The sequence below is a fragment of the Halichoerus grypus genome, chromosome 2, assembly GCF_964656455.1.
Source record: "Halichoerus grypus chromosome 2, mHalGry1.hap1.1, whole genome shotgun sequence".
In the NCBI taxonomy this organism is placed as follows: Eukaryota; Metazoa; Chordata; class Mammalia; order Carnivora; family Phocidae; genus Halichoerus; species Halichoerus grypus.
Window position 1 is genome coordinate 168,131,129 of NC_135713.1, and position 27,001 is coordinate 168,158,129.

Consider the following 27,001-nt stretch of genomic DNA (forward strand, 5'->3'; position numbering starts at 1 on the left):
AAGGCCAGCCTTGCTGACACCTTAAGTTCTTGGGCCCGGTGAGATCCTCCATCCTGTTCTCCTCCTACAGAACTGTGAGCTAAGAAATGGGGGATGTTTTCGGCTGCTGTGTTTGTGGTTATTTGTTATACAGCAACAGAAAACTAATACAGAGAGTGAATATTTGAATCAAGGCCTGACTTCAAAGCTTGTGCTCTTTCTTCTCATCAAGGAGGAAGAAAACCCCTCCGGTTCGGACTGCTTTGAGCCTATGGGATACCCAGTCCGGAGCAGACACACAAAACGATAGCATATGTCTCTGGCTTGCAGGTAACTGACATAAAAAGACAAGTCACTGCAAAGCAATATAATATGGCCTAGCACAGAGAAAGCTCAAAGAGCTACCTGAGGGAGGGCGTGGAATGAGGGGTGGGACTGGGGATCAGGGTATTTCTTCTTCTTCTTTGGCCCCTTTCGTTATTTTCCAGATTTTCTATGTCAGGGAAGGCCATATCCCACATCAAATGATTCATATAAAGCTTGTAGTTCTTCAGAATCTAAGCTGATTTTCATTGATGTCAGCTAGCTGTGTAATCTTCTTTTAGAAAGAGTTACTGTCCATTCACGCTGCTGTAAATCGTAGACTGAGCTGTCGAACCTGAACCTGACGGAGATACTGGCTATGAGTCCTTAGAGCAATGACCTGGGGGTTTTTTGCGATGCTGGTGGGGGGGGGCCACCGCTGAGGCCTGGGCTCTGGCCATATCCCACCCCCACCCCCACAACCTTTTCGTCTTGTCAGTATACTCTTCAATCTCCAGGGCTGTGGAGAAGAATCTCATAGCTCTTTAGAGTGATTCACACTGAAATTTGGAAAAACAGATGCGAAAAAAGCACCAAGAAGCTCATCACTGGCTGGACAAACAAACCCTTGGTTGTCAGAAATCCTTCTAGATGATATAACAAGAGCATCACAGGAAACCGCTGATAACAGCACAGGCAGGAGGCTGGTCAGATAAACGTCCCCAGGCCTCAGCTTTGTTTAATCCATGTGTCTTTATTGGCCTCTAAGAGGCTCTTCATCAAAATGCAGTTTAGACATCTTTCCCCTCCCTCTACTATGAAAGCCAACTGGGCAATATTGTCAAGAACGCATGGCGGTGACGTCGAGCTTCACACACTGCACAAAACGACCCACCACCCTTCCCTGGAGTGTCCTCCGTGCTCACCAAACGTGTACTCCCCCCAGGCTGTGATGACTCAGCAGTTCTCCAGAACAGAGATTCAGAAACCAGCCTAGAAACCCAATCCCCAATCTAATTATCATGCAAATAGGGATTTTCTTCCTTCCTTTCTTTCTAATCCTCTCCTCCCCACCCACACCAAGTTTCCAGTTCTCAAACATAGTAAGTACGTTTATTATGACAAACCATCTGCCAAGACAGTGTGCCCAGTGCTTTGTATACTCTCTCGGCTCAGCACAATTCAGCAAGGATGAGCAGTGAGGTGCACCTGCCCGAGCCCCAGAGACCTCAGGCAGGGCAACCTAAGGAATGGCCAAACCCACGTGTGTGGGATCCCAAGTTCCTTCAACTATTCCCCTGCTGTCATTCTTCAACCTGGCAAAGCCTTGGGAGGCAACAGCTACCTTGAGGGGAAATAATTTTTTTCAAAGTAAATTAAAGGAATTAATTTCTACCTGCTTTCTGGAAAAAAGAAAAACCACAACTATACTGTGAAATGGAAATTCTTTGTTCTTTATCAAAGTGAAGTAACCCCCCAGTAAAGAGAAAGAGTATGTTCAAATCCATTCCCTTAAAAAAAAAAAGAAGAAGAAGAAGAAGAAAGCTATTTCCCTTAAAGTTTCAAATTAGCCGGAAAGTTTCTCCCACTGCCATGAGGCTTCATGGATTAGCCCCACCACACAGGAACGAGGCAGCAGAGAGCACCTTCCTTCTCCTCCTCTGCCCTCTCTTTAGGCTCCAATTCAAACCAGGGGTTGGCAAGACAAAACTGGGGGGTGGATGGGGGGACTGGGACAGAAGAGCCAATCCAGGGGCCCGCTTAAAACTGGAGCTGCTCCTGCCTCTGTCTTGATCAGCAACTTCTAAAGCTAGCCTCCCAGGGTGTGAATTGTGCATGTCCATCCATGGAATGAAGAGTGCTAGCACATGGTCATGGTCATCATTTCTGACTGCTCCTTCCATTCCCTAACCCGTACCCCCTCCAGGGTTGGATCACTGAACTCTCCCTAAAAGCTGCGGCCAAAAAAAGCTATCCACCAGTCAGCAAGTTACCTCGTAGAGTAAGGGTCTCAAATACACAAGCCTCAGGGCCAGGCCGTGGGAAGAAATGAGACCAGTGGGGATGTGGTCCTCTTGATCTATCTTTTATTAGTAAAGACACTTCTCTTCTTTACTGGACAACAAGAAACCCAACAGCAGCAAGGACAATGCTAATCAGAACCCCACCCTCTGCCTTCATTCAGTGTTGGGGTCTGAGGGGAGGCAATGGGAGGGTTACCAGATCTGACTACACGGAAATCTGGGGGCACCTGCGTGGCTCAGTGGATTAGGCCTCTGGCTCTTGATTTCAGCTCAGGTCTTGATTTCAGGGTTGTGAGATCGAGCCCGGAGTCAGGCTCTGTGCTGGGCAGGGCGTGGAGCCTGGTTAAGAGTCTTTCCCTCCCTCTGCTTCTCCCCCACTTTTTCCCCTACGCTCAAAAAAAAAAAAAAAAAAAAGAAAACGAAGAAGAAGAAAATAAAAAAAAACTGGATCTTTATTTTAAAATAGCTGATTTTGGGGCACCTGGGTGGCTCAGTCGGTTAAGTGTCTCACTTTAGCTCAGGTCATTATCTCGCGGTCCCAGGATCGAGCCCCATGTCAGGCTCCCTACTTAGTGGGGAGTCTCCCTCTCCCTCTGCCCAGGCTCAAGTTCAATCTCTCTTCTCAAATAAATAAAATAGCTGATTTTCAAATGGTAGCAACTAATACAAAACTGTGCAGACCAAGATTCACATCCGTGAGTTACACAGAGCCTCCAGCAAGGAGATCCTATGTGAAGAATGTGACACCTTCCCAAGTTCTGTCTGATCAGCAGCTTCTAAAGCTTTATTTCCATAGGCAAATGGGGAGGGAAGGCACCACAGCACGGGTGGCCAGGCCTTCTCAGTGAGGCGTCCACACTGGCCATGAGACCCCACCACGAAAACTAAGTGCACTGGCCTTTCAACGCCTACAAGTGATTTTTGACCTAAAGTCCAATCAGTCAAGATGGGAAAGTACATGAGGGTTAGGGTTAGCAAGCATGCTGGAACCAGGGGAACCAGTATACAAAGAAAAGGCATCCACCCAGCTCTCAGCTGGACCTCCAGGTAGACGACGGTCCGGCTGGGTGAGTGGCTGGGCAGGCCCCGGGAATGGCCCTGGTATCTCCTCCAGCTGTGGCCCTCCGTAACTCGGCACCCCCAAACCTCACACATGGATGTGATCTGCCCACCCGCAGCGACAGGCACGGCCGAGTCTGAGTTAGGAAGGTCTTTTAGACCACGTGCAACTTCTCTAGATCACCCCTACATGGAAAGCACATCAGGGAATGAGTTTTACCAACTGCTGCAGGTGACCTCACACGTCCAACAAGCGGGCAGGTGAAGCTGCTCTGAAGCCCCCTCAAGCCTGAGAGGCCCCACAGTCCCAGGAGGGTCTCCCACCTGCCTGGAGGCATGCGGAAGATGACAAGTTGTCTCAAAGCCAAGGACCCGGACTGGGGCTCTCGGGAGGGGATGAAGACTGAGAGTCCATATTGCTTCGAGGAGAATTCCTGCCCACTCCATCCCAGCTTCTGTTTAAAAAGAAACCATGAACCAGAAACCAAGAAGGGAAGACAGGGCTGCCCGGGCAGTGCAGGGGACCCCAAGCCCCAGCTCCGGCAAGGCTCCAGTTTGCACCTGAGCACAGAAGTGGGGCGGCGAGAACCTGGGACAGAGCAAGAGCTCCAGAGAACACTGGCTCCCGGCCTTGGCCTGTTCCTTCAAGTCCTGGTCTATGTCCTCCGGTAGGTGACGGGAAGTTATTCTTCCCGATGATCATTAGACAGCAGGGTTGGTGGAGGGCTGAGGTCACTCCTGGTCTATGGTAATTCACCTGCCGGTTCTGTTCTCTAGAGCAGGCAGCGGGGATGGGCCGGGCCAAACACAGCTGTCCCCTCCCCTCAGCAACTGGCAGCAGGTCATGTCAGGGGGCAGGATGAGTATCAGATGGCATCCTGGGACTTACCAGCAGCCACGGGGCTGCCTGGGGTCTATACTTAGAAACCTGTGCCGGCGGACACGGAGAGTGGGTCACACTCGCCATGGTCATCAGGGGCTCCAACGCCTGTTTGTGGGCCACGTACAAGAACCTTGGGCAGCTCCAGGCAGAATTCCGGCAAAGGCCTGGGTTAAAGGAAGGCCAAGAAGCAAACCCACACTTTGTGTTTCTAGTTAGCCTTCTGGTCCCAGAGCGCAGGATGGGTCAGTGCTGCTAGCTCTCCAGGTCCATTTGCAGAACCCAGATTTCTGATGTGTGGGTGCAAGGCATCCCCCCGGCCCCCCCAACTTCCCCGGCTGCAGGTTAAAGGGCCAGGATCCTTCACCACAGATGCTCCCCTGGGACTGGTCACACCAGAGAGGCCAGAGGTGGACCCCCAGAGCCCTGTGGATGGTGATGCAGACCCCTGCACACCCCTCTGAGGCCAGGGGGGCAGCTGGGGAAAGAGAAGGGTTGAAAAGCAAGGGAGTTTCTCTGGCAGCCCAGGTGGGGAGCCTACGTGCCAGTTCACAAGGCAACACCTGCCAGATGTTCCTCTGCCCATGGCTGGGGCTGAGGGAGAGGGACAGTGAGACTTAGGTGACAACAGCTGGGAATTCTGGGAGGCACAGGTGGGGCTGAGGCAGTGAGGGCCTGGACTGGGCAGCCTTCTGGGTTTTCCATGGAGATCAACAGACAGCTTTGTCCACGGGGTACTGGCTTGGTCTACAGACCAGTCCTGGGCCTGTCTCCTCCTATCTCAGCACTGGGAAATGAGAAATACCCCCTCCCAGGAGAAGCCAGCCACTTTCTGGAAGGCTTCTCTCCACCTCCTCCCAGCCGGACAACATAGTGAAGGAAGGGCCAGACCTGCTCACTGGAACCCCCATGGCCTTGGGCCAGTCCCTACCCCTCTCTTGGGGTCTGGTTTCATCATTTGTAAAATGAGTGGGTTTGGCTGAATTAGATCAGTGGCTCTCAACCCTGGCCTCACCCTGGAATTACCTGGTTTTGGGGGGGGGGGGGGTGTGCTTTTAAAAAGGATCCTGATGCTCACATTTCACCTCAGACCAATCAAATCAGAATTTCTCAGGCTGGGGACCAGGAGAGAAGACAGGCTGCAGGGTAGACAGTCTGGCTAAAGTAGCCCAGGGCAGAAAGTGTCCGAGAATGCCCAGAAGGCAGGTCTGGCCGGGGTAGGGCAGGGCTGCGCCCTGGGATTGACCCCTGCCTGTCTTCTCATGAGGCCCACACTCCTTCAACTCAACCCCAGCCTAGCCCAAGCTCCCAGATGTCCCAGGAGAGGTCTGTACCTGCCTCCCTCCCTCCCACAAGACAGGGTGGGGGCTTACAGAGTGGGGAGCCAGGCTGGAATCTTCAAGAAGTGGCTGTCTCTGGCCTATGCATTGGTCTGTCTGGGCTTAAAAGCCTCAGAAAGATGGGTCAGTGGTGGGGTAGGTAAGATGTGGAGGTGGAGGGATACAGGTCAAAGGAGAGAAATTGAGGAGGTGGAGAAAGGGCAAGTGATGAGCATTTATTATGCATCTCCTACGGGCCAGGCGCTCTGCTAGATGAACTGCAGAGGTCAGCACTTACAGTTCTCATAACATCCTGAGATTGGTGATAAAGTTCAGAGAGGGTAGGTAACTTGCCCAAGACCACACAGCCTGATTGGGAAGGCTGAGGCATGACCACCTCTTCTTAGTCCCAGCCAGCTGGCCCTGTGGGCGCTGGTGCCCACTGACTTGCTCTATCAAGTGAGCCCTTTTGCCCAGGGCAGAGTTTACTTGGCATCACAGGTCACATCCGGTTTTCCTGGCTCCACACCCGGCCCTACCCCTGTGCCGAGCTAGGTTGAGCTCTGGCTGCAGGTGGCCTCCCAGGGTCTTCTCCCCCATGTTCCTTTTCTAGGCCCTACGTTCTCCTCGCGCCCTCTAGAGGACACCAGTGCTTCCTAACTCTGCCTGGGACCAGATCTCCAGTTTCTGGTGGCATGTGCTGTCACCCCAGGGGCTGGCCCCACCTTCCTGGAGAGACTGTCTTGTGTCTCCCGGGAGCCCCGAGGTACCTAGAACTGGGATTGGCAGGCTTTTACTGAACAGAGAGGGAGTGATCTTCAGCTCTGCAGGCCATCTGGGCTCCGTCAGAACTATTCAACCCTGCCGTCAGAGTGCCAAAACAGCCCTGGACAATATGTCAACAAATGGGTGAGGCCGCATTCCAATAAAAGTATGGACACTGAAACTTGAATGTCCTATCATTTTCATGTGTCACGAGACAGTCTTCTCTTTTTTTTCTAGCAGTTAAAAATCTAAAAACCATTCTTCGTTTACAAGGCTGTACAAAAAACAGTGGTGGGCTGAACTTGGCCCATGGGGCACAGTGTGGCAACCCCTGGTCCCAGGGGGTCATCCAGCCACTCAACAAACACATATCAACTCTGTTGGGCTCCATCTCCTCGTGGCCCTGCTCCTCGCTGCTCCTTCCCTCCCACCTCCCTCTGTGCTGACTGACAGGTCTTCTCCCCGTCCAGCCCCCCAGCACACAATGTACAGAAGGGGACACAGAGGAGAGGCTCCCAGGGAGGCCCACACACCTGCCATCTAGGCCACCTGCATTTTGTCACCTTCCTCTGTGTCATCGACACACATTCCCAAAACTGCTCCTCCTTGGCTGTGGTTTGAAAACAGCCAGACGCGTCCAGCATTAGAAAACACACACACACACACACACACACACACACACACACACACACAGAGCTTTGGGGCTGTACGCTTACCCCTCCGCACACGCTACTTCCAAAATGGAGACAGGAGACACGTGGGCATCTACAGGGGCGGTCCTCTACACCCAGGATGTTTGCTGATTATGAGGGAAAAAAAGCCCTATTGTCCGCGAGACTCCAGAGTAAACCTCAAGTCAGAAATGGAATACTCTAAAGCAAACAAACAAAAACGAGAACATTCAAAGATAAGATTGGAGTCCAAGTGGGACGGGGGGAGGGCTTGCCAGCAGCCAGAGGGCTACACGAACCCTTGGGTGACGCTTGACTTCTGGGGAACTGGCAAACAGGAAAGTCCCTTCCTGCACAAGTAGGGCAGGAGGGGGGGTGCACAGCTTCCCCAGGGCTGCAGGCCCTCCCTGGCATCCCTGGTTGACAAAGTAGGTGAGAGCACGACAAGCAGGGTGGCAATGGGGATGTGAGCAAGGCCAGCAGCTGTGCGGTGAGAGGCTACTGAGTGAGGGTGGGTGTATGAGAGACCCTCCCCACAGGGACACCTCAGAGGGGGAGGGGGGTGTTGTAACCGCCCGGGGACAACAGCCCTAAACTGGGACTGCACCTGGCAAACTGGGATGCCTGCTAATCCCACACAGAGGGTCTGGTTTGGTCTCCTGGTTGGATGCCCGTGGGGTAGCGTGCTAGGGTCTGGTTTGAAATGGATCTCCCCATGGGAAACCCCAGCTCTCCTGGGGGCAAAGGGCCGGACAGGGTCTCTTGGGCGTGGCCACGCCTGCGGCCATCTTTACTGCTGGCTGGTGCCCCCTTCAGCTCTCCCCATCCAAACACACCACTAAAAAGAGGGTTCCCAGACAGGTCTACCAGTCTTCAACTTCCTCCTCCTCCAAACCTGTAGGGCGGGAGCTGAGTTCAGCCAGCGAGGCCCACCGCGCCAGAGCACGCCCAGACTGGCGGAGAGGCCTCAGGCCGTGTCAGCTTTGCTTAGGGCCCTGGCACGTGCCTGGCCCCAGCTCGGGGCCAAGAGCCAAATCACAGACCCCTCTACCAGACCAGAGGGGCACGTGCTAAAGTGCAATTATGCAGTCTGTCCTTTGGGGTTGTTTGTCTATCTGTCTGGGTGGGGGTTATGCTGGGCCACAGAAAGTGTGCCCAGGCTGGAGACCTGAGAACGAGGCTGCTCCACCTGAAAACAGGGGCTGCATTGTTTCCACGCTACCCCACGGGCATCCAACCAGGAGACCAAGATCTTTCAGGAGATCTCTGTAGTTTTCCAGAAACCCTGTAAACAACTCCTGCCCCACAGCAACAGTGGGCCTCAAAGTAGGGGAACCCAGTGCAGTCCAAGTAGATGGCCAACACTCAAGCAAAGGAGGCCATTGCTGGTGCCACCAAGGGGTGAGGGCATGAAAGGGCCTAATGGATATTCATGAGGTTGAGGAGAGGGATAAATCCTTCCTCTGCCAAGGTCAAAGGGCAGGGTTTAAAAGGGACCTTAGAGACAATTTAGTCCAACACTCATTTTATGGAGGAGAAAACAGAGGACCACAGAGAAGAGGGGACCTGCCTGGGTCACCCTAAACAACAGCACCAAGACCAGGGCCCAGATTTCCTGACACCCCTGCCAGTGTCCAGCACCAGGCTATCCCGGGCCCCTGGGAGAGCTCACTGTTGTTCATTATGAGCATTCCTCACCCAGATGTAAAGGTTGCATTCCTGCCAGATTCTAAGAGATGAGCCAAGGGTAAGGACTACCCTGAGAATCACCTCCAAAGGTGCTAGCCTGAGGGATGCCAGCCAAGCCAGGTGCCTGCCTCGTGAGCCCAGAGCCCCACGGAATCCAGAAGCAATGGGCTTCTGGGCTCAGGGCCTCACCAGAGCCTTGCAAGTCCCTTATGTCTTGGTGGCTTAAAAGATAGCAAGTGGGCAGAAATTCCCAACTCCATGTTCTTGTCCACCCCTACCCATGCCCACTGATGACAGTGCACCCCTTTCCTTCTTTTAGAAGAGCAGCAGCAAGCCCCACATCACCAGCTACACCCAAACACCCAGGTCCTACAATGCGGCCTAAGACCGGCCCCAGGCCGAGGCACACCGATTCTTACTCAGCTGCTCTGCTTCCTCTTTCCACAAACAGTCTAGTCATAAAAATAACCATTACCGGTACTGTCACTGCTCGTGAAGTGGCCTGCGCACAGCTGCTTGGTGGCTAAGGAAAGTGAGGCTCAGAGAGATTAAGTTACTCAAGACACAGCCAGGGAGCGCCGGAGCCCGGACTGGACCCTGGTCCGTGTAACTCCAAAGCTAGCGCTCAACACCCTCTACACCCTTCGGCCTCGCTGGCCTGGGTGACCAGAAGCACGGACAGGCAGGGCGCGGCTGTCTGCACAAGTTCAGTTCCTTAAGCTCCCTACAGAAGGAGCAGGCTCAGAACAAGCATGTATCCTGTTCAAACCCAAAGCACGAACAAGCCAAAAGTCATTCATTCACTAGAAGGATCAGGAAGATCTATTCCAGTAAGATCCTGATGGTTCCCCAGCCACGTACCACAAGAAAGTCAGGGAATGAAACAATGAAATGGAAATCACAATCTAGATCTCTCCAGACATATTCTATAGATAGTAAGCAACGTTAAGAACTCGGAGCCCAGCCAAATGTACCCATTCAGGGGACTTGTAGAAGGGCCACCTGATCCTGGACCCCAGCGCCTACCTTGCAACCCTCCAGCCTGGGCTGGTCCAGGCTTCCTGTTTCTTGCAGGACCACAGGTGGTGGGGTCCCCGTGCCCCTTGCAGCCTTGGCCATCACCCAGCTCCACAGGCAATGCATGGTGAGGGGCCCAAGCCCTGCGTCCCCGGCAGCCGCAGCCCCGGGTGCAGTGTCTCAGAGAAGGACAAGGCAGGGAGAGGAGTTTCTGTTTTCATGACTGCAGTGAACAGTCACTGTAGCCAAAAATAGTTTGTGCCTGGGAGCTGGGGAGTCAGCACATACCTCCCGGAGCAGGTGCTGGTTGTGAGACACTCAGGCTCTGGCGGGCCTCGCAGCAGGGGCCTGGGGACCTGGGGACCCAGGCACCCAGATACCCAGGATACCAGGCCACAGACAGAGAGGTGTTCTCTGCCTTGCTGCTCACCTCCAGAAAGTCTGACCTGAGTCAACAAGGAACACGATCATTTCCCTCCTCCCAGTGAATCATCTGGGAACCCCCCACCCCCACATGAACTCCAACTACCCCCAACCCTCCTGGAGCTCTCACACATTTGGGACTGGTGGTTTGGACAACCACGGAAGAGTCCTATGAACTACAGCAGATGCCCCACATGGCACCCAAGACAACCATTAAAAATGAGGCTCAGCTGTCAAAGCTCTTAGAACGATACGCCAAGAACAGTGAACTTTACTTGATGTACATGGGGAAAAAATGTAAAAGAAGGGGCTGGCTATCAGTGGCTGGTGGAGTTGTGGGGGGATTTTGTTTTCTTTTCTGAGCCTTTTTTTATTTTCAAATTTTCTTGCAATGGACATTTGTAATTAGATTTAGAAAATGTTGCTTCGTGGGGCGCCTGGGTGGTTCAGTTGATTAAGCGACTGCCTTCGGCTCAGGTCATGATCCTGGAGTCCCTGGATCGAGTCCCGCATCGGGCTCCCTGCTCGGCAGGGAGTCTGCTTCTCCCTCTGACCCTCCCCCCCCTCATGTGCTCTCTCTCATTCTCTCTCTCTCAAATAAATAAATAAAATCTTTAAAAAAAAAAAAAAAGAAAATGTTGCTTCGAAATAAAATTCTGAAAAAGGAAAAATGTATGTGGTTCTATCTATGAAAATTTAAAGTGTGTGTGTGTCTCTGGGTGTGTCATTTGTGACCCCTGCTTTGGAGCCAGATATCCTCGATGTGAATCCTGGTCGCACCACGTACCATCTAGGGGACCTCAGGTAAGTGACAACGTCAGTTGCATATTGGGCATATAGCATTGCCTCCTGCTACAGACTAAATATTCATGCCCCCACCTCAAAACCTAATCCCCAGGGTGATGGTATTAGGGGGTAGGGCCTTTGGGAAGTGATCAGGTTATAAGGGTGGAGCCCTCATGATGGGATTAGTGCCCTTCTATAAAAGAGACACCAGAGAGCTGCCTGGCCCCTCCCACCATGTGAAGACAAAGCAGAAAGACCACAGTCTATGAATCAGGAAGTGGGTTCTCACCAGACACTGAATCTACCGGCACCTTGATCTTGGACTTCCCAGCCTCCAGAACTATGAGAAATAATGCTTATAAGGCCCCAGTCTATGGTATTTTGTTATGGCAGCCCAGATGGACTAAGACATCATCTCAAAAGGTTATTGGGAGGATTGAATGAGAGACACTCCACGTAAAGCTCACAGCTCAGCCCCAGGCATGTTGGGAACACTCACTAAAGAATTATAGCACAGAGGCGACTGGCTGGCTCAGTCAGTGGAGCGTGAGACCCTAGGTCTCAGGGTTGTGGGTTTGAGCCCCACGCTGAGTGTAGGGATTACTTAAAAATAAAACAATCTTTAAAAAAAAAAAGAATATAGCATAAATTCATGAATAAACTTCATTTAAAAAAAGGAAGAAAAAGAAAAGAAAAGCCAACAATGAAGGCTGACTGGAAGGAAATGCACCAAAATGTTTATAGCATTTCCTCAGAGTAGTAAGATTATGTAAACCATCAATAAATGGTAGAATTATTGTTTTAATTTATATACTTTTCACATTTTGAAAATGAACATCCAGGTAAATTACTGGATATTAAGAAAAAAAAAAAGTAAAAAGCCAAGAAGCAATGATTAGCTCTGTGAAGCCCCACTTAAGAGCCCCTGGTGAGGGTGGGGACCACAGCAGCTGCAGTAAAACCTCTCTTGCCATCTGGGGGTGTGAGTGTTAATGCACGTCTCTTCTTCCATCAGCAGAACTGTTTTTCCTCCAGGAATGCACTTCCGGAGCGCAGGTGAAACGAACCCTTCAGAGCCCCCGCACTCTCCGCCATGCTGTTCAAGGGCTGAGCCATGACCCAGTGTGGGCTAACTGGAGTTTTTCATCTTCCTAGCCCTGTGCTTGGCTCTGGTATAACACATGACCAAAGGCAGGCCATGCACAGCCTTCCGTGGGATTTTTCAGCTACAGTTCTAGGAAAGAAGCTCTCCATGGGCAAGCACCACCACGACGCAGGAAGAAAGTGAGGCTTAGCTGCTGGCGTCCTTGGTGCCTGCCACGTGGGTTGGGCCTGGCTGAGAAGTAGACTCTTACAGCATCACCTGAGCCTCTGCATCCAGACCTCGCTGGACTTCTATTACTTATGCTGACAAAAGTCTTTAGTGTAAGCCAGTCGACATTGGAACTTGCTACGCAAAGTTCTAACTAGTAGGAGAATGTAACAGCTTGTACTTAGTAAGTACTTACTATGTGCCCTCGTAGCATGAATTCCTCCATCTATTTATCCCTCCCCTTCATTCGTCTCATCAACAGACAGCTACTGAATACCAACTCCGTGCCAGGCACTTTATTCCAGGCTAGGAACACAACAGCAAACAAAATACGTAGTCCTTTTCTTTAGGGAGCTTAGATCCTAATAGGAAACACAGAATTAAAAAAACAAAAAATAACTAAAATACGTAATATATTAGTTAGTAATAACTAATATATATAATAATACTGAAATTTGTGAATAAATGCTAAAAAGGAAAGAGCATGCTGAGACATGGGGGGCATCTAATATTAGCCCGGGTGGCCTCTCTGAAGAGCTGACTTCTAAAGATCCTAGCCATGAGAGTACAGAAATTTCCAGGCAGAGGAAACAGAACATACAAAGGCCCTGGGCTATGACAGGAAACCTGACGTGTTCTAAGACAAGGCAAAGAGTAGGGGGGCAGGGAATGGTGTGGAAGAAGGAGGCACATGCCAAATACTTCAGGGCCTTGCAGGTAATGGTGAAGGGGCTTGGATTTTATGCTGAGGGCAAGACACTAAATGAAGGACTACTCAGAAAAGTGAGATGATCGGATTTGGCTTTTAAGAAAAATCACTCTTGGCTTATGAAAAATGAAATGAAGGAGAGGGCAGGAGTAGATAGAGAGAGTGGTGCTACTGCACAAGTCCGTGCAGCAGCTAGGCCTGGGGCGGGGGAGGGGGGAGCAGTAGTGAAAAAGAGATATAGGTGGGTTTGAGATATATATTTGGAAATAGAGCCAGCAGGCTTTGCTAGATAATCAAATGTGGAGGTAAGGAAGCAGAAGGAATGAGAAGTGACTCCTCAGTTTCTAGCTAGAGAACCGACAGACGAGTAAACAGGCTGAGAGGTAAGGGACTTGTCCATGAGCTACTGGCAAAATCAAGTTTCTGTCTGCCTCCCAACACCAGGTTCTGGGCTGTCTATTTCCAATCTTGCTACCTGCCCAAAAGTGTATGGATGAGAACCGAGCCACCAAAATGCATATGTTGATTTTCTTTTAAAAGAAGGGTAATAAGAGAAGGGGCTTTTGTTTACAATAATTAAAACAGTGTGACACAAGAATTTCCCAATGATGTATCTGGCTGGTTAGGTGTGTTCTAGAGCAATCTTGCCTTTGAGGCCAGTCCCAGAGGAGGGGACACCGAACAGAAACTGACAGCAGGAGCTGGGTGGCCCCGGAGGCAGCTCAGGCACACTCTAAGCCAAAGTCATCCCACAGCAGGGCTATAGGCACACAGCCATGCCAAGTCCTGCCCCTCAACAAACACAGCAGAGCCAGCTCAGGAACCCCGACCTCAGCCACCCTCGGCAGCCCCCAGACACCTCCCCTCATGGCCCCTGCAATTCAACCTTCAATAAGCCCAGATGAGAACACTCCTGAGACCCCTCAGCCCAAGGGACCAAAACTCTTTGGATGATCTGATCTGAAGTCATTCATTCAACAAGGACACAAGGCAGCAGGGACAGAGCGAACAAAATAGCCAGAGTCTTGTCTGCATGGCACGGGATCCAGTCTAGTTGGTTTTCACTGAACTCGGCAGCCCAGAAATCCAGAGGATTGAGGAGATGGGCTCACCATTCATAAATGCCGACCAGTACAGGGCTAACCAGAACAGTCACGCTCCGGTTTTTTTCAGGTTTCTAGAAACCAGGGGCAACTTCACACTCAAAGCTTAAAAGAGGGCACTCTGGCTCAGAATCAGAAAAGAAATCACTTCATCTATTGGAGAGAGGGATGTATGCAAGTTCAGTAAGGATAGGAACTCACACGCAGCGCCTAGAACAGGGCCTGGCACATAATATAAGCTAAGTATACACCGAACGAGTGCATGGCTGGGTGGACAGGAGACGACACAGGAAGGCCCTCAGCTCTGTATGGGGCCCCATCTCAGCCCTTCCTCCCTTGGGGCCCGTCAGCCTGTTTCCATGGTGGTTATTTGTAGATGTGTACATCCCACCACCCGATAAGCCCCCAAGGAAGACTGTTATTTTGTTCATCAATTAATCCCCTGCAGTAATTAATCCGAGTAAGTGATCAATGGATGTCGAATGAATGGATATTAAGAAAAGAGGGGGAGGAGGAGAGAAAGAAAAGGTCAGAGGGAGGTAGGAAGAAAGGGGGAGAGAGAGAAAGAGACAGAGATCGATTCATTTTCTTTTTAAAGATTTTATTTATTCGTCAGAGAGAAAGCACAAACAGAGGGAGTGGCAGACAGAGGGAGAAGCAGGCTCCCCACCGATACGGGGCTGGATCCCAGGACCCCGGGATCATGACCTGAGCCGAAGGCAGATGCTTAACCGACTGAGCCACCCGGGTGCCCTGAAAGAGTTCAGTTCAATCATACAATTGCACACAGTAACCCCTGGCTGGGCTAATCTAAGTAAGCAGCTTAGTCAAGGAAGGGAGACTGGCTTTGGAATCACAGGGACCTGAGTTTGAATCCTGACCCAGCTATCATGTCACTGTATGGCACTGACAGGTCACTCAACTTCTCTGACCCTCGGTTGGCTCAGCTACAGAATGGGTACCAAGCTGTCTCCCCCCGCTCCCCTGGGTGTAAGGATTAAACAGGATGATATATACACAAAATGCCTCCTTCCTTCCATATCCCATCTCCAGCTCTTCTTCTGACTGGTTGGGTGACGTGGGCACACCAGCCCACCCCCCAGGCCGGGACTGACACCTCAAATCCTCAGCTGCAAGGCAGTCAGAGTCAGTGCAGATCCAGTGAGAGTGTGGGCTGCGTTCAGAGGCCGCTCCCAGCTGCCAAGAGCAAGGCCGTTGAACAGTGGGGCCTCTGGCCCCCGGGGGAAGAGGGTGGGGATGCAGGGAAGACGGACACGAGGAGAGGCTGGGCCGAAGGGCAGCAAGATTCATGTGCATTAACGGTGAACCCAGGAGCCAAATACCAGCTCACTTTTCTGGTCTACTCTTCCACAGCCTGTGGCTTCACACAGCCCACCCGCCAGGGCCCACACGGAACTGCGGCCACTTCCAGCCAATGGGAAACCAAGATGGTGGCAGACCTCAGGGAGCTTTCTTCCCCGTCCCCAAGAGAAGGCCTGATTTTGAACATGGAGTGAGTGCAAGGGCAGTAGAGGAAAAGGGAAAGAGAAACTTGCCCCGTCCGGGCCTTAACAAAAACCCCTTACCGGACTCGCCTGCATCTTCCATTCAGAAAATGCCACCAGCAAGAACTTCCCCGGGGGAGCCTGTGGCCCGTGGCTTGGGCCATGGAATCCCAGCCTCTGCAGCGCCCACCTCTCCCTGCTACGACTGATCCCAGCCAGCGCTCTCGCCACTTCCTCTGACAACTTCCAACAGGGAAACTGCTGGGGGGAGGGGGGGGGGTGGGGGGGGGATGGCTCCGCGCCAGCAGGCTCTGAAATCATTTCCCCCCCAGCTGCAGCCAGAACATGAAGCTGCGATTTTTCACCTGTGGAAGGTCTGGGGTGTGAGGGTGGAAGGAGTCACAATGTGTGACTGTAGGCGTCTGGGGAGGGCGAAGGTGCCCTCCTGCTCGGGGCCCCTCCCCCACGCGGCGCCCCGCCTTCCCGCGAGTGCCCCCCGCGTTCCGCGCGTTCCCACACCGGCGCGCTCTCGCCTTGCACTGTCCTCATGATGAGCCCAGCCTTCTCACCCGCAGGGGTTTTTAGTTTTCCCTAAAAGAATTCTAGCGCTGTCTCCCTCCCTCTCGTCCACACACACAGGCACCGCATTGGTCTCCAGACAAATCCCCCCACACGAAGATTTCCATGAGCTGACCGTTTGCCGGCCAGTCTCCCCCCAGGCCAAGCCCTTTGCCAGCACCTGTGAGGCCCAACCAGCGCCCTCAGCCCTCAGGGTCTCTGCTGGGACCGCTCCCGCCCTCTTGCCCTTCCAGAGGGCCTAGGTCCCAGCTCTGAGGGAAGCCCTCCCTGCTGTTGGTCCTTCTCCCATCTCCCAGGGTGGGTTTGCCGGCTTGCTCCCCACCCCGCCACCCCCATGCCAGGTTGCCTTCCGTCAGGGCGCTTGGTGTCGGCTCTCGGCAAGTCTCACCGCAGCCTGTGAGCTCCTGGGGCTGGCGGGGTGGGGGGGTGGGGGGGTTGTCTCTAGCATCTCGGCTGTGAGCATGGGGTCCCGTCAGGGCAGGCTCCGCACCTGCACTGCCCACCACAGCAAGGGCCATATGTCTCTTTAGGTGAAAATTCATTACAATGAAACAAAATTTAAATTTCGGCTTCCCCATCGCACTCATCATATTTCGAGTGCTCCGTGGCCACGTGTGGTTGGTGGCTGCCACGTTGGGTAGGGCAGTACAGAATGCTGCTATCGTCCCTGAAAGTTCTCCTGGACAGCGTTGCTCTAGAGGAAGATCTGATGGTTTTGGGTAAACATACAAAGGTGTCTCCCAAGCTGTCTGTCTCCAAAGGAGTTAGAATCAAAGGTCACGTGTCAGAAGCACCCACCTCCAGCTCTGGAGCCGCAGGGGGCTGAGATCTAACTCAGAAAGGGAAGGAGGAGAGCAGAGGCCCTTGATCCATACCAGAAACCAGGAAGGGCCACTACCAGGCTGGGGCCACGTCTGCATCCAGTCCCTCTCTTCATGGAGCAGAAAGGCACGATTTCCCAGGAAGGTCAAGATAAGCAGAGAACGCAGAGGCCAAAGGGACACCTCCCACCACCATGGGCTACACCAGTGCTGGGCCCTTCAGCGCGGAGAGCTCAGCAAAGTTAACTGCCAGACTTCATGATTCAGATCCTTTATCCTAAAAACCAACCAAACAAACCAAAAAAATAAGTACACAGAGATAAGACCCTGTTTTAAAGTCTCCATCTCCAGCCTCCATCCTATGATGACTTTCATTCATTCGTCGGTCACTCCCTCACACCCAGCAAGTAATTTGCCAAGGGCTTCCCATAGGCCAGGCGCCGTGCAGCTGGGCAGGTGGACTCTCCTGGGCACAAGCTGAAGCCTTCTGCGTGCGCAGATGGGCACCCCTCACACAGTCATTGCTAAGCTGGCTTGAGGAAATCTTTCCTCTTAACTAGTCCACTGTTAAAGAGGAATGAGATGGATTTGTATGACTAACACAGAGATGAGATTAAGACTTAAAAAATACCGTACGAGTCCATTTTAGCAACGATAAAAAATAAAAAAAGGAAACAAATTTGTATGTAAATAAGAACAATGTGCTATCCTGGATTGGCTCCTAGAACTGAAAGAAGCCACTAATGGAAACACTGGTGAAATCCAAAGAGAGTCTGGAATTTAGTTAACAGTGATGTACCAACATTGTGTTCTTAGTTTTGACAAATGCACTACGGTAAAGCATGATGTTAACTATGGGGGAATCTGGGGGAAGGCCATATACAGGAATTCTGTACAACCAGTGCAATTTTTCTGTAAATTTAAAACTATTCCAAAATAAAATGTTTATTTAAGAAAATAAGCAATGTTCAGGTAACATTCAGAAGTTAAAGGGTTCTATCTCTGAGATCATGCTTTTTTTTTTTTTTTAATTTTTATTTTTTTTAAAGATTTTATTTATTTATTTGACGTAGAGAGAGACAGCGAGAGAGGGAACACAAGCAGGGGAAGTGGGAGAGGGAGAAGCAGGCTTCCCGCTGAGCTGGGAGCCCGATGCGGGGCTCGATCCCAGGACCCTGGGATCATGACCTGAGCCGAAGGCAGTCGCTTAACCAACTGAGCCACCCAGGCGCCCCGCTTTTTTTTTTTTTTTGGCAAAGCATGGGTTTTTATGCTGTTTGGAGCTTTGGTTTCTGAGATTTGCACCTATCTTTGATGGGTGCAAGTTTTAAAACTAATTCCGGCTACAAGCACACAAGACCCATCAGGGTCTAGGGTGAGCAGGATAGGGTGGATGTCAGAGTCTTGTGCCAGGACACTGCTCTAACTCTGGGCCCCCATCACTGTGTCCCCCCCCACCAAGTACAAGGAGAGACTCCAGGAACAGAGCCAAGTGGAGGCAGCCCCCCTCTCTGATCAGCAGGGGCTGGGGTTACTCATGTAAACAGCCCTTCTTTCCAACCTTCAGCATACTCTGGCCTGGGCCTAAAAACCAACCTGAGATTTGCGGGCAAGAAATAGAATAATCTTGAGAAAAGGGGTCTGGAGAGTTTGGGGAAACCATATGGATACCCAGCCAATAGTTCCTTGTGATTCTTAAAACCCAGGCAGAAAGCTGCTGGCCCATGCCCCGGGTACTCTCAGGCAGCCTGGCCCACCCTCCTGCTCCCACGCCCTCGGCCTCAGTTCCACCAGCCTCCTGGTGAGGAGGCCCATGAGTGAGCTTTGCAACCAGCGAGGGGGTGGGAGGCAGACCAGGGCTCAGCTTTTGTCCTCCTGCTGCCCTTCTTAGGCCTTGAACTGACTCCCCCGGCCTCTTGATTCAGAAAACTGCCTCCAACCAGCCCCTGCTCTCCCAGCCTTCCTTTGACTCCCTGCTGCTTTGCACTCCCCAGATGGCTGTTTCCAGCTACCTGTGTGCAAACCTCCAGCAGTCTCTGTGGGGCTGGCTCTCACTCAGGACTAACAGCAGGTGAGGAAACTGCCTGAATTTTCTCTCCTCCACCCCAGTGAACACCACTGTGCCCCTAAGCACTTGACCCTCACAAGCAAGTGCTTCGGAGTGCAAGAGGCACGTAGGTCATGGCGCAGCCCCATAACCAGACTACAGAGGCCTCGCAGCAAAGGGCTAGCCAGGCTCCCAGAAGCACAACCCCTTAATGAGTGAAGCATGTTGGTATGGTCAGAAGAGGAGTGCCAAAGAGGCCCAAGGACTCCTTGGGGCACTGGTCTGTCCCAGCCTTCCCGAGGGCACCAACTTTCCCAGGGCTCTTCCTAGAGGCTGACTCGTGGGCAGAGCTGGGAAGGTGCATCTTTGGGGCTATGATTCTAGAGTGGCTTCTCTTGCAGGGCATGAAAAGCCAAACCTTGGAGTAACCTGTGTCACCACCCACTCAGGACCAAACCCTCGACTCCTGGGACACCCATCACGTAATGATGAGATTCACCCTTCCTCCCTCTTGATTGTCACATCAAGCCCAACACTCGCTGCGTTGTTACGGAGCTTGTATTCCAGTGGGAAACAGCAGACAGACCACATACAACAAATAAGTTAGATACACTCCAGAAAGTGGTCGGTGTCCTCGAGAAAAATCAGCCAAGATGCACTGGTAGAAAACAAAGGGTAGGAGTGATCTTTAGATCAGGTTATCAGGGAAGACTGCTCAGAGGAGGTGACAAGGGACTGGATACTATGGTGATGTCCACAGGGTGAGCCAAGGAGAAAGCACTCAGGGAGAGGAAGAGGGAGTGCAAAGGCCAGACCAGAGGGAGCAAAGAGGAGGGTGAGCAAGATAAGGTCAGGGAGGCCAGCAGAGGCCCAAGTGGGTGAGGAATCTGGCATTTATTCAGAAAGAAATGGGAAGCACTGGAAAATGACATGACCCAATTTATGTTTCTTAGTGGACACTCTGGCTGCTGTGTGGAAGTGGAACGGAGCGATGGATGATCGAGTAGGGAGACAGTTAAGGGGCCGCTACAGGAGTTTGGGGAAGAGAGGATGCTGGCCTTGACCGCGGGGCTGGCGCTGGGGCTACCCTCAGGCCGGGTAGCAGCCCGATTCCCAAACCACATCTGGCGCTTGGGCTCTCCCGCCTGCCTGACCGCCCCCCCCCCCCCACAAATGAGCCTGCCCCTCATTTACCGCTAGCTCTGCTGCATCACTCACGACCTCCTGACTCAAACATCACCTAGCTCAGTATCTGCTACACCTCTGGGCCTGGCTGCAAGACCCCCGTCCCAGCTGCCCCCTCAGGGCTCTCCAGGGGCCTAAACGCCCCTGCGGCCAGCCTCCACGGTGCCGGCTTCTGCGCTGGGCACGCCTGGCTCCCCTCTCACAGACGGACATGGGTGGAACTGGGTGTCCGGCACACTCCAGATCTCTGCAGCTCCAAGGAAAATGCCTTCAGGAGCTAAGCCTTCTGCCAGAGGTGGCTCAGGCCCTAGAAAGGAAGTTACAAGGCACAGTTCGGAGTCCAGCAGGCCCGGGTGTGAACCTCGAGAGCATCACAGAGCCCTTCGGCCTCTCCGAACCTGTGGTCCTCGTCTGTCAAGTAAGGGATGACGCCGGCGAGATGCTGAGCAAGTCACTACCTCTGTGGGGCCCCGGCACCCTCCACTGCAAGCTACAGACGCAGGTGTGAGGAGAGGCTCCTTTCCGTCTCTGGGACTGGGGGAGGGGAGGGGTACAGGCTGGGCTTGGCTGGGGGGCAGGGGCGACCGTTCAACTCTCCCTGGCTCCCAAGTCCATGATCTTAAACACATCACCATGGACGACCATTATGTGTTGTTGAGGTCTCCTTCCTGTGTGGCAGAAAGCTGTCAGACTGGCGGGTGGGGAGACGTGGCTCCTCACACGTGTGCGTGCGTAAGTGTTAATAAAGCCCCAGGAAACTCAACCTTCACAAAGACCAGCTCCTTCCTGCCAGCTTTGTGTTTTGTTTTGTTTTTTAAAGATTTTATTTATTTATTTGACGGAGAGAGACACAGCGCGAGAGGGAACACAAGCAGGGGGAGTGGGAGAGGGAGAAGCAGGCTTCCCGCGGAGCAGGGAGCCCGATGTGGGGCTCGATCCCAGGACCCTGGGACCATGACCTGAGCCGAAGGCAGACGCCCAACGGCTGAGCCGCCCAGGCGCCCCTTCCTGCCAGCTTTGTAACTGCTGGTGTGCATCACAAATATGAGGGCTGCCGGGGCCAGGCCAGGCCAGGCACTTGTGACGTGTTAAGAGCACCCCATGGGTCCCCCCATTTACCCCCATGTACTCCCACTCCTCCTCCCCATGACAGGACCTTTTATGATCACGTCACTTCCTGTCCAGAAAATCTCTCCTAGGGAAAATTCCTAAATATACAAAGAGCTGCATAAATCATATTAACCACTGTGTTATATATAATAGCCAAGGACTGGGATGAACCTCTGCCTGATAAACCACATCCCATACACACCATCAAACATTATGCAGCTACTTTAAAACGGGGGTTATTAAGTGTGAAAGTACAAAGAAAACAGAGTGGTTAGCAATAGCAAATGATAAGAGCAAAACAAAACTGTTTATTCAGGATGGTTTAAACCAGTGTTGCCCAAGAGAAATACAATGCAAGCCACATACTTAAATTTCTGAGTCGCCACATTTTAAAAAGTGAGTCTATATGAAATTAATTTTTAACAACATTTTATTTAGCTTAATATACCCAAAAGTATGTCATCTTCAATGTATACTAAATATGAAAAATTATTAATATATTACCTTTTTCTATATGAAGTCTTCAGAATTCAGCGCCTCTTTGGATTTCTATCTTTGAAATTATAGCACGTCTCAATGTGGATTTGCCACGTTCCAAGCACGTAACAGCCACGTTGGCTAGTAACTACCTCACAGCACGGGTCTGACCCATTAGAAATTTTAAAAAGACTTAAGTATTAGTGGGGGAAGAAAACTAGAAGGAAATATCAAAATGATCTTATATCTTAATGATCATGGACTTTCGCTGAGTCGTAGGAATATATATGTGATTTTTTTTTCCTCCTCTGTTTTCCAAAGTGTCTATAAATAATTGATTCATACTGCTTTTAAAATAATAGCAAGAGATAACTTTTAATTTTAGAATCAAAGGGATTTAAAAGACCTCACTGGGTGAACTGCACCTGCTACACACTGATTTACTGATGCCTCACAAGAGGGCCCTGTGCCCCTGACACCTGCCATAGGATACCCTCTCCACCTCACTGGCTGATTAGTTATTTGGCTGGGGGGAGGGGAGGTAGGCTGGATGGATGCGAAGTGGGAACCGAGCAGCGAAAACAGTACATTACAGCAGATACCAGAGAAAACTAACTCCGACTCTTGTTTCCAAATCCCAAAGCGATCACTTGCTGAAGTCATATGTATGACTTCAAACAAGTCACGTACCCATTCTGTGCTTTAATTTCCTCAAGTATGAAATAGCAATAATGACAGTAATTCCTTCACGGGGTTTTGTGAGCATTAAGTAAGATTATCTAGACCAAGTGTTTAGCACAGTGCCTGTCACACAGCGAATGTTTCCAGAAATGTTGGCGGGCTGTCCTTATGGGGAATCAATGAACCATCAGTGTGGTCAGGCTGTCCAGCTCATTAAGCAGTGGCACCAGGACACAGGCTAGAGCCACCCTTACCCTGGGTCCCTCCCACGGCCGCTGTCCTCCCAGGTCCCCTCTGGAGAGTAGAGAGCATGGCCTTTCGGTCACAGTCCCAGCGGAGCTAGTCCCTGGGTTTGTGTATGGTCCCTCCGCTTGACACCTCCCACCCAACCATTCCCCCCTCTCCCAACCACAACAGTTACCACAGTTGCCACAAGCCGCTTACCTGCACCACCACCGGCCTCACATTGAAGGTGCACAGCCAGTCACTGACGCGAGGGTAGCTGTTGAGCTCCGAGGTCCTCTCACCAGGAGCCACGCTCAGCCTGCACTGCTGCTGCTTGCAGATGTAGCGGACCAGCTTCGCCTGTGGGAGCCCAGGGAAGAAAAGGCCGCGTCATTCGGGCCGCCCCAAGCATTCTACCCAGGAGCCTGCTGGATGCCCCCCCCACTGCCGTGCTTCAAACACCAGTGAAGTAGGAAATGGAGGGCGGAGGAGAGAAGCGTCTGACAAAGCCAGCAGGAGACCTGGACAGCCGCCCATGACCCCCTCCTCACCCCAAGGCTGGCTGACACTGCTTCACCCCGAGGACTATGATCCTCAGAGGGCAATGGGCAACACTGGTCAAGACAGAGAATGGGGTTAAGACGTAAGAAGGGCTTCCTGGGGGCACCCCTGGGTGGCTCAGTCGGTTAAGCATCTGCCTTCGGCTCAGGTCATGATCTCAGGGTCCTGGGATCCAGGATCCAGCCCTGCGTTGGGCTCCCTGCTCAGTGGGGAGCCTGCTTCTCCTTCCCCCCTCTGCCTGACACTCTCCCTGCTTGTGCTCTCTCTCTCGCTCTCTCTCTGTCAAATAAATAAATATCTTTACTAAAAAAAAAAAGAAGAAGAAGAAGAAGAAGAAGGACTTCCTGCCTGGGGAGAGGTGGGCGAAGGGTCAGTACATGAGGATATGGAAGATGTGGGGGTTTAGGGACAATGAGTCACCTTCCACTTAGGAGGCTTCCAGCCTAGAATCAGACTGCCTGGGTTGGGATCCGGGGGCTCAGGCACCCCCTAGCCCTGTGACCTTGGATGAGTTACTGAACCCCCACGCCCAGAAAAGCCTCAGTTTCCTCCTCCAGAAAATGGGATAACAACAGAACCTCCGCCTCAGAGAAGCTGAGAAGAAATGAAGCACTCGGTGCGTGCCTGGCACACGTGAGCAGACACCAAGTACCGGCCACGCCTGCTGGGATGCAGCACAACTGGCCAAGGTCCTTGACTTGGGTTCATCAGTAGGCTTTCTGGAAGCACACCCTGAAATGTATACAGATTTCAGATGTATGAGTCTGTGCATTTTCCAGGGGAATAGTGTCCACAGTTTTCAAAAGCCTCACAAAAGGCTCAAACCTCAAGAAATTTAAAGAAGTACAACCTGGCTTAGGTCAGCCTGGTGCTCTCTCTGACAAACCCTGGGCTCCAACTGGGTGCCCCGCACAGTACTAAGGAATGCAGAGGGGGGCAGGATGTGGGACGGGGGGGAAGGCCCCTCCCCCACCAACCTCAGTACAGCTCGGGGCTGATTAAAAGAAGGGTGAGCAGAACAGATGGAAATGAGCTCACAGCCCCAAGAGGAGGACCAGGGAGCTACCAGGTTTGGCTGAGATCCAGGGACCCAGAGACCCCAAGAGGGCTCTTGTCACGTTGATGAGACTCTAGTGGCCTCTTCTTGGTGACTTTCAAGCTTCCCCAGAAGGAATGCACAACCTTCCAAGCCTGGTGCAGGGACCCTGCCAAGTGGAGCCACTTCTCAGTCCCACCTCAAGGGGTTTGTTGTTAATTCATTCCTTTCTTCCTCATCTGCAAATATCTCAGAGTATTTCTCTAAAGGGTAAGGACTCTTTTTGTTACTCACAATACTGAAAAGTAATAATAATTAATGATGTAACATTTCAAATATCTAGAAAGGCTCCCAAATTCCTAACAGGAGCTCTTGACCATTTGGGGACCACAGACCCCCTCCAGCAGTCTACGGAGGTCCCCGGTCCCTTTCTAAGAATAATGCTTCAAATAAAACACTTAGGATTGTAAAAGAAATCAATTATATTTAAATATATTTCTCAAAATATTATTTAGAATGGTGATAGGGTGGGGCGCCTGGGTGGCTCAGTCGGTTGGGCGTCTGCCTTCGGCTCAGGTCATGATCTCGGGGTCCTCGGATCGGGCTCCATGTGGGGCTCCCTGTTCAGTGGGGAGCCTGCTTCTCCTTCTCCCTCTGCCTCTCGCCCTGCTTGTGTGCTTTCTCTCTCCGTGTCAAATAAATAAATAAAATCTTTAAAAAAAATAAAAAAAGAATGGTGATAGAGTACTAAGAGCCCGCCTTTCTGTCTTTCTTTAAAGATTTATTTATTTATTTATTTGCGAGAGAGGTTGGTGGGGAGGGGCACAAGCAGGGAGAGGGGAAGAGGGAGAGCCCCAAGCAGACTCCATGCTGAGCGTGGAGCCTGATGCGGGGCTGGAACCCAGGACCCTGAGATCATGACCTGAGCAGGAATCGAGTCAGATGCCTAACCAACTGAGCTACCGAGACGCCCCCAAAAGCCCTTCTTTATTACAGCATGAAACAATAGCTGTCCATGGGTCTCATAACTATGATAGCTTTGAAGTTGTGACAAGCATAAACTACTTTTTTAGATATCGCCACAACTGTAAGGTAATATGCAAACAGCTGTGCTTTTTGCTGGTGACCGAGTCACACATATGTGCTTTCTTGCCTACATCCAAACTGAGTAACATATTAAATTCTAGTTAAAGTTAGTAAAACTAAAGGTTCCATTTCTTTTCACCCTCCAAATTCATGGACCCCCTGAATTCTATCCACAGACCCCAGGTAAAGAATCCTTGTGGGGCGCCTGGGTGGCTCAGTCGGTTAAGCGTCTGACTTTGGCTCAGGTCATGATCCCAGGGTCCTGGAATCCAGGCCCACATGGGGCTCCCTTGTCAGCTCGGAGTCTGCTTCTTCTTCTCCCTCTGCTTACAGCTCCCCCTGCTCGTGTTCTCTCTTTCTCTCACTCTCTCAAATAAATAAAATCTTAAAAAAAAAAAAAAAGAATCCTTGTGAGGCGTGAAACGAGACCCACACTGACAACAAAACCATTGCTTCTCCTTTCTGAAATTTCCCCTAGAAACTTCGGTCCTGGGCTCACAAGCTGCTAGACTGAAGGGCGCCAGCCCCCTCGTGTGGCCCTGAGCCCCGTTAAGTCCTGCCACCTTCTGAGGGCTCAGTGGCTCAGTGGCAAGTGGGCACAATGGTCAGGGAGGGAACACTGAGTCAGAACAAAAATAATTCCACTCAATTCCAGGTTCGATATTTAGAGAAACCTCCATGGAGGCAAACCCCGGCCTTCCTGCACCACACGCCTCGCAGATACCCCAAGCTGACACGGCTAATCAAACATTCTTTACACCTCTGAGTGCCACTGCTAATGGAACTCTCTGCTGAGCCTGACAACCCCGGGTCACCACGTAAGAAGTGCATCCGCTGTCCCATCATGGAACTGAGCCCCCAGGAACACCTTCAGAGCACGGTTAACAAACAAGAAGATGTGAATGCCGCTTTTATCCTCTAGTCAAGCAAAGGCACTCAGGTCCTTCGTCCAGCCTCCCCCCATAACGATCCATCCCTCCCAGGGTGACCAGAGGCCAGTTCCAAAATCAGGGCCCCCAACCTTTCTTCCCAGGCTCATCACTCCACACCACCCCTGGCTCACCCTGCCCTGCCCGCGGACACTCACCTAGGAGTGTCTCAAAGACTTCTAGTACTTTCCTACCCCTGGGCCTCTGCTCCAACTGCCCGCAGTGGCTACGAGTCCCCTCCTCCTCCGGTCACAGTGTCCTCGGGCTGGGTGAGACCTCCCAGGCCTACTCACAACCCCCATCTCCCCTTGCGCACGTGGGGTCTACACCGCTACGGCAGCCCCTATCATAGTGGCCTCATACTCACGCTTCTGACCCGGTCGCCCCCAACAGATGTAAGTTCCCAGGGCAGCAGACAGAGCACCAGGCTCCGGAGTTGAACCGCTTTGGGGTTCAAATGTAGGTTCTGCCACTTAACAGTTATGTGACCTTGGGGAAGTCGGTTCGTTTTCTGAGTTGTAGTCCTCTCCTCTGTACAACAGGCGTGGTGACTTCGAGCCCATGGTCTGTTGGGGGGATTGAACTACGGTACAGAAAACCCCCGAGGATACATAAGTCCCCAGATCAGTACCTACCGGGGCAGGGACAGTGTCCACTTCATTCGGGACTGTCCCCACATGCCTATTACAACACACAACGCTTGCTCACAATGGCCTGAGG

At 51.8% G+C, this 27,001-nt stretch overlaps 1 protein-coding gene across 2 annotated transcripts in view; it reads right to left on the bottom strand.

Moving 5' to 3' along the window:
• KSR1 (kinase suppressor of ras 1) overlaps positions 1 to 27,001 on the bottom strand; it is a 146,908-nt gene that overhangs the window by 43,811 nt on the left and 76,096 nt on the right. For both annotated transcript variants that reach the window (XM_036122568.2, XM_036122571.2), the window contains exon 2: positions 22,889 to 23,029. In XM_036122568.2, the coding sequence (XP_035978461.2) occupies positions 22,889 to 23,029 (141 nt within the window). The remainder of the gene's footprint in view (positions 1 to 22,888; positions 23,030 to 27,001) is intronic.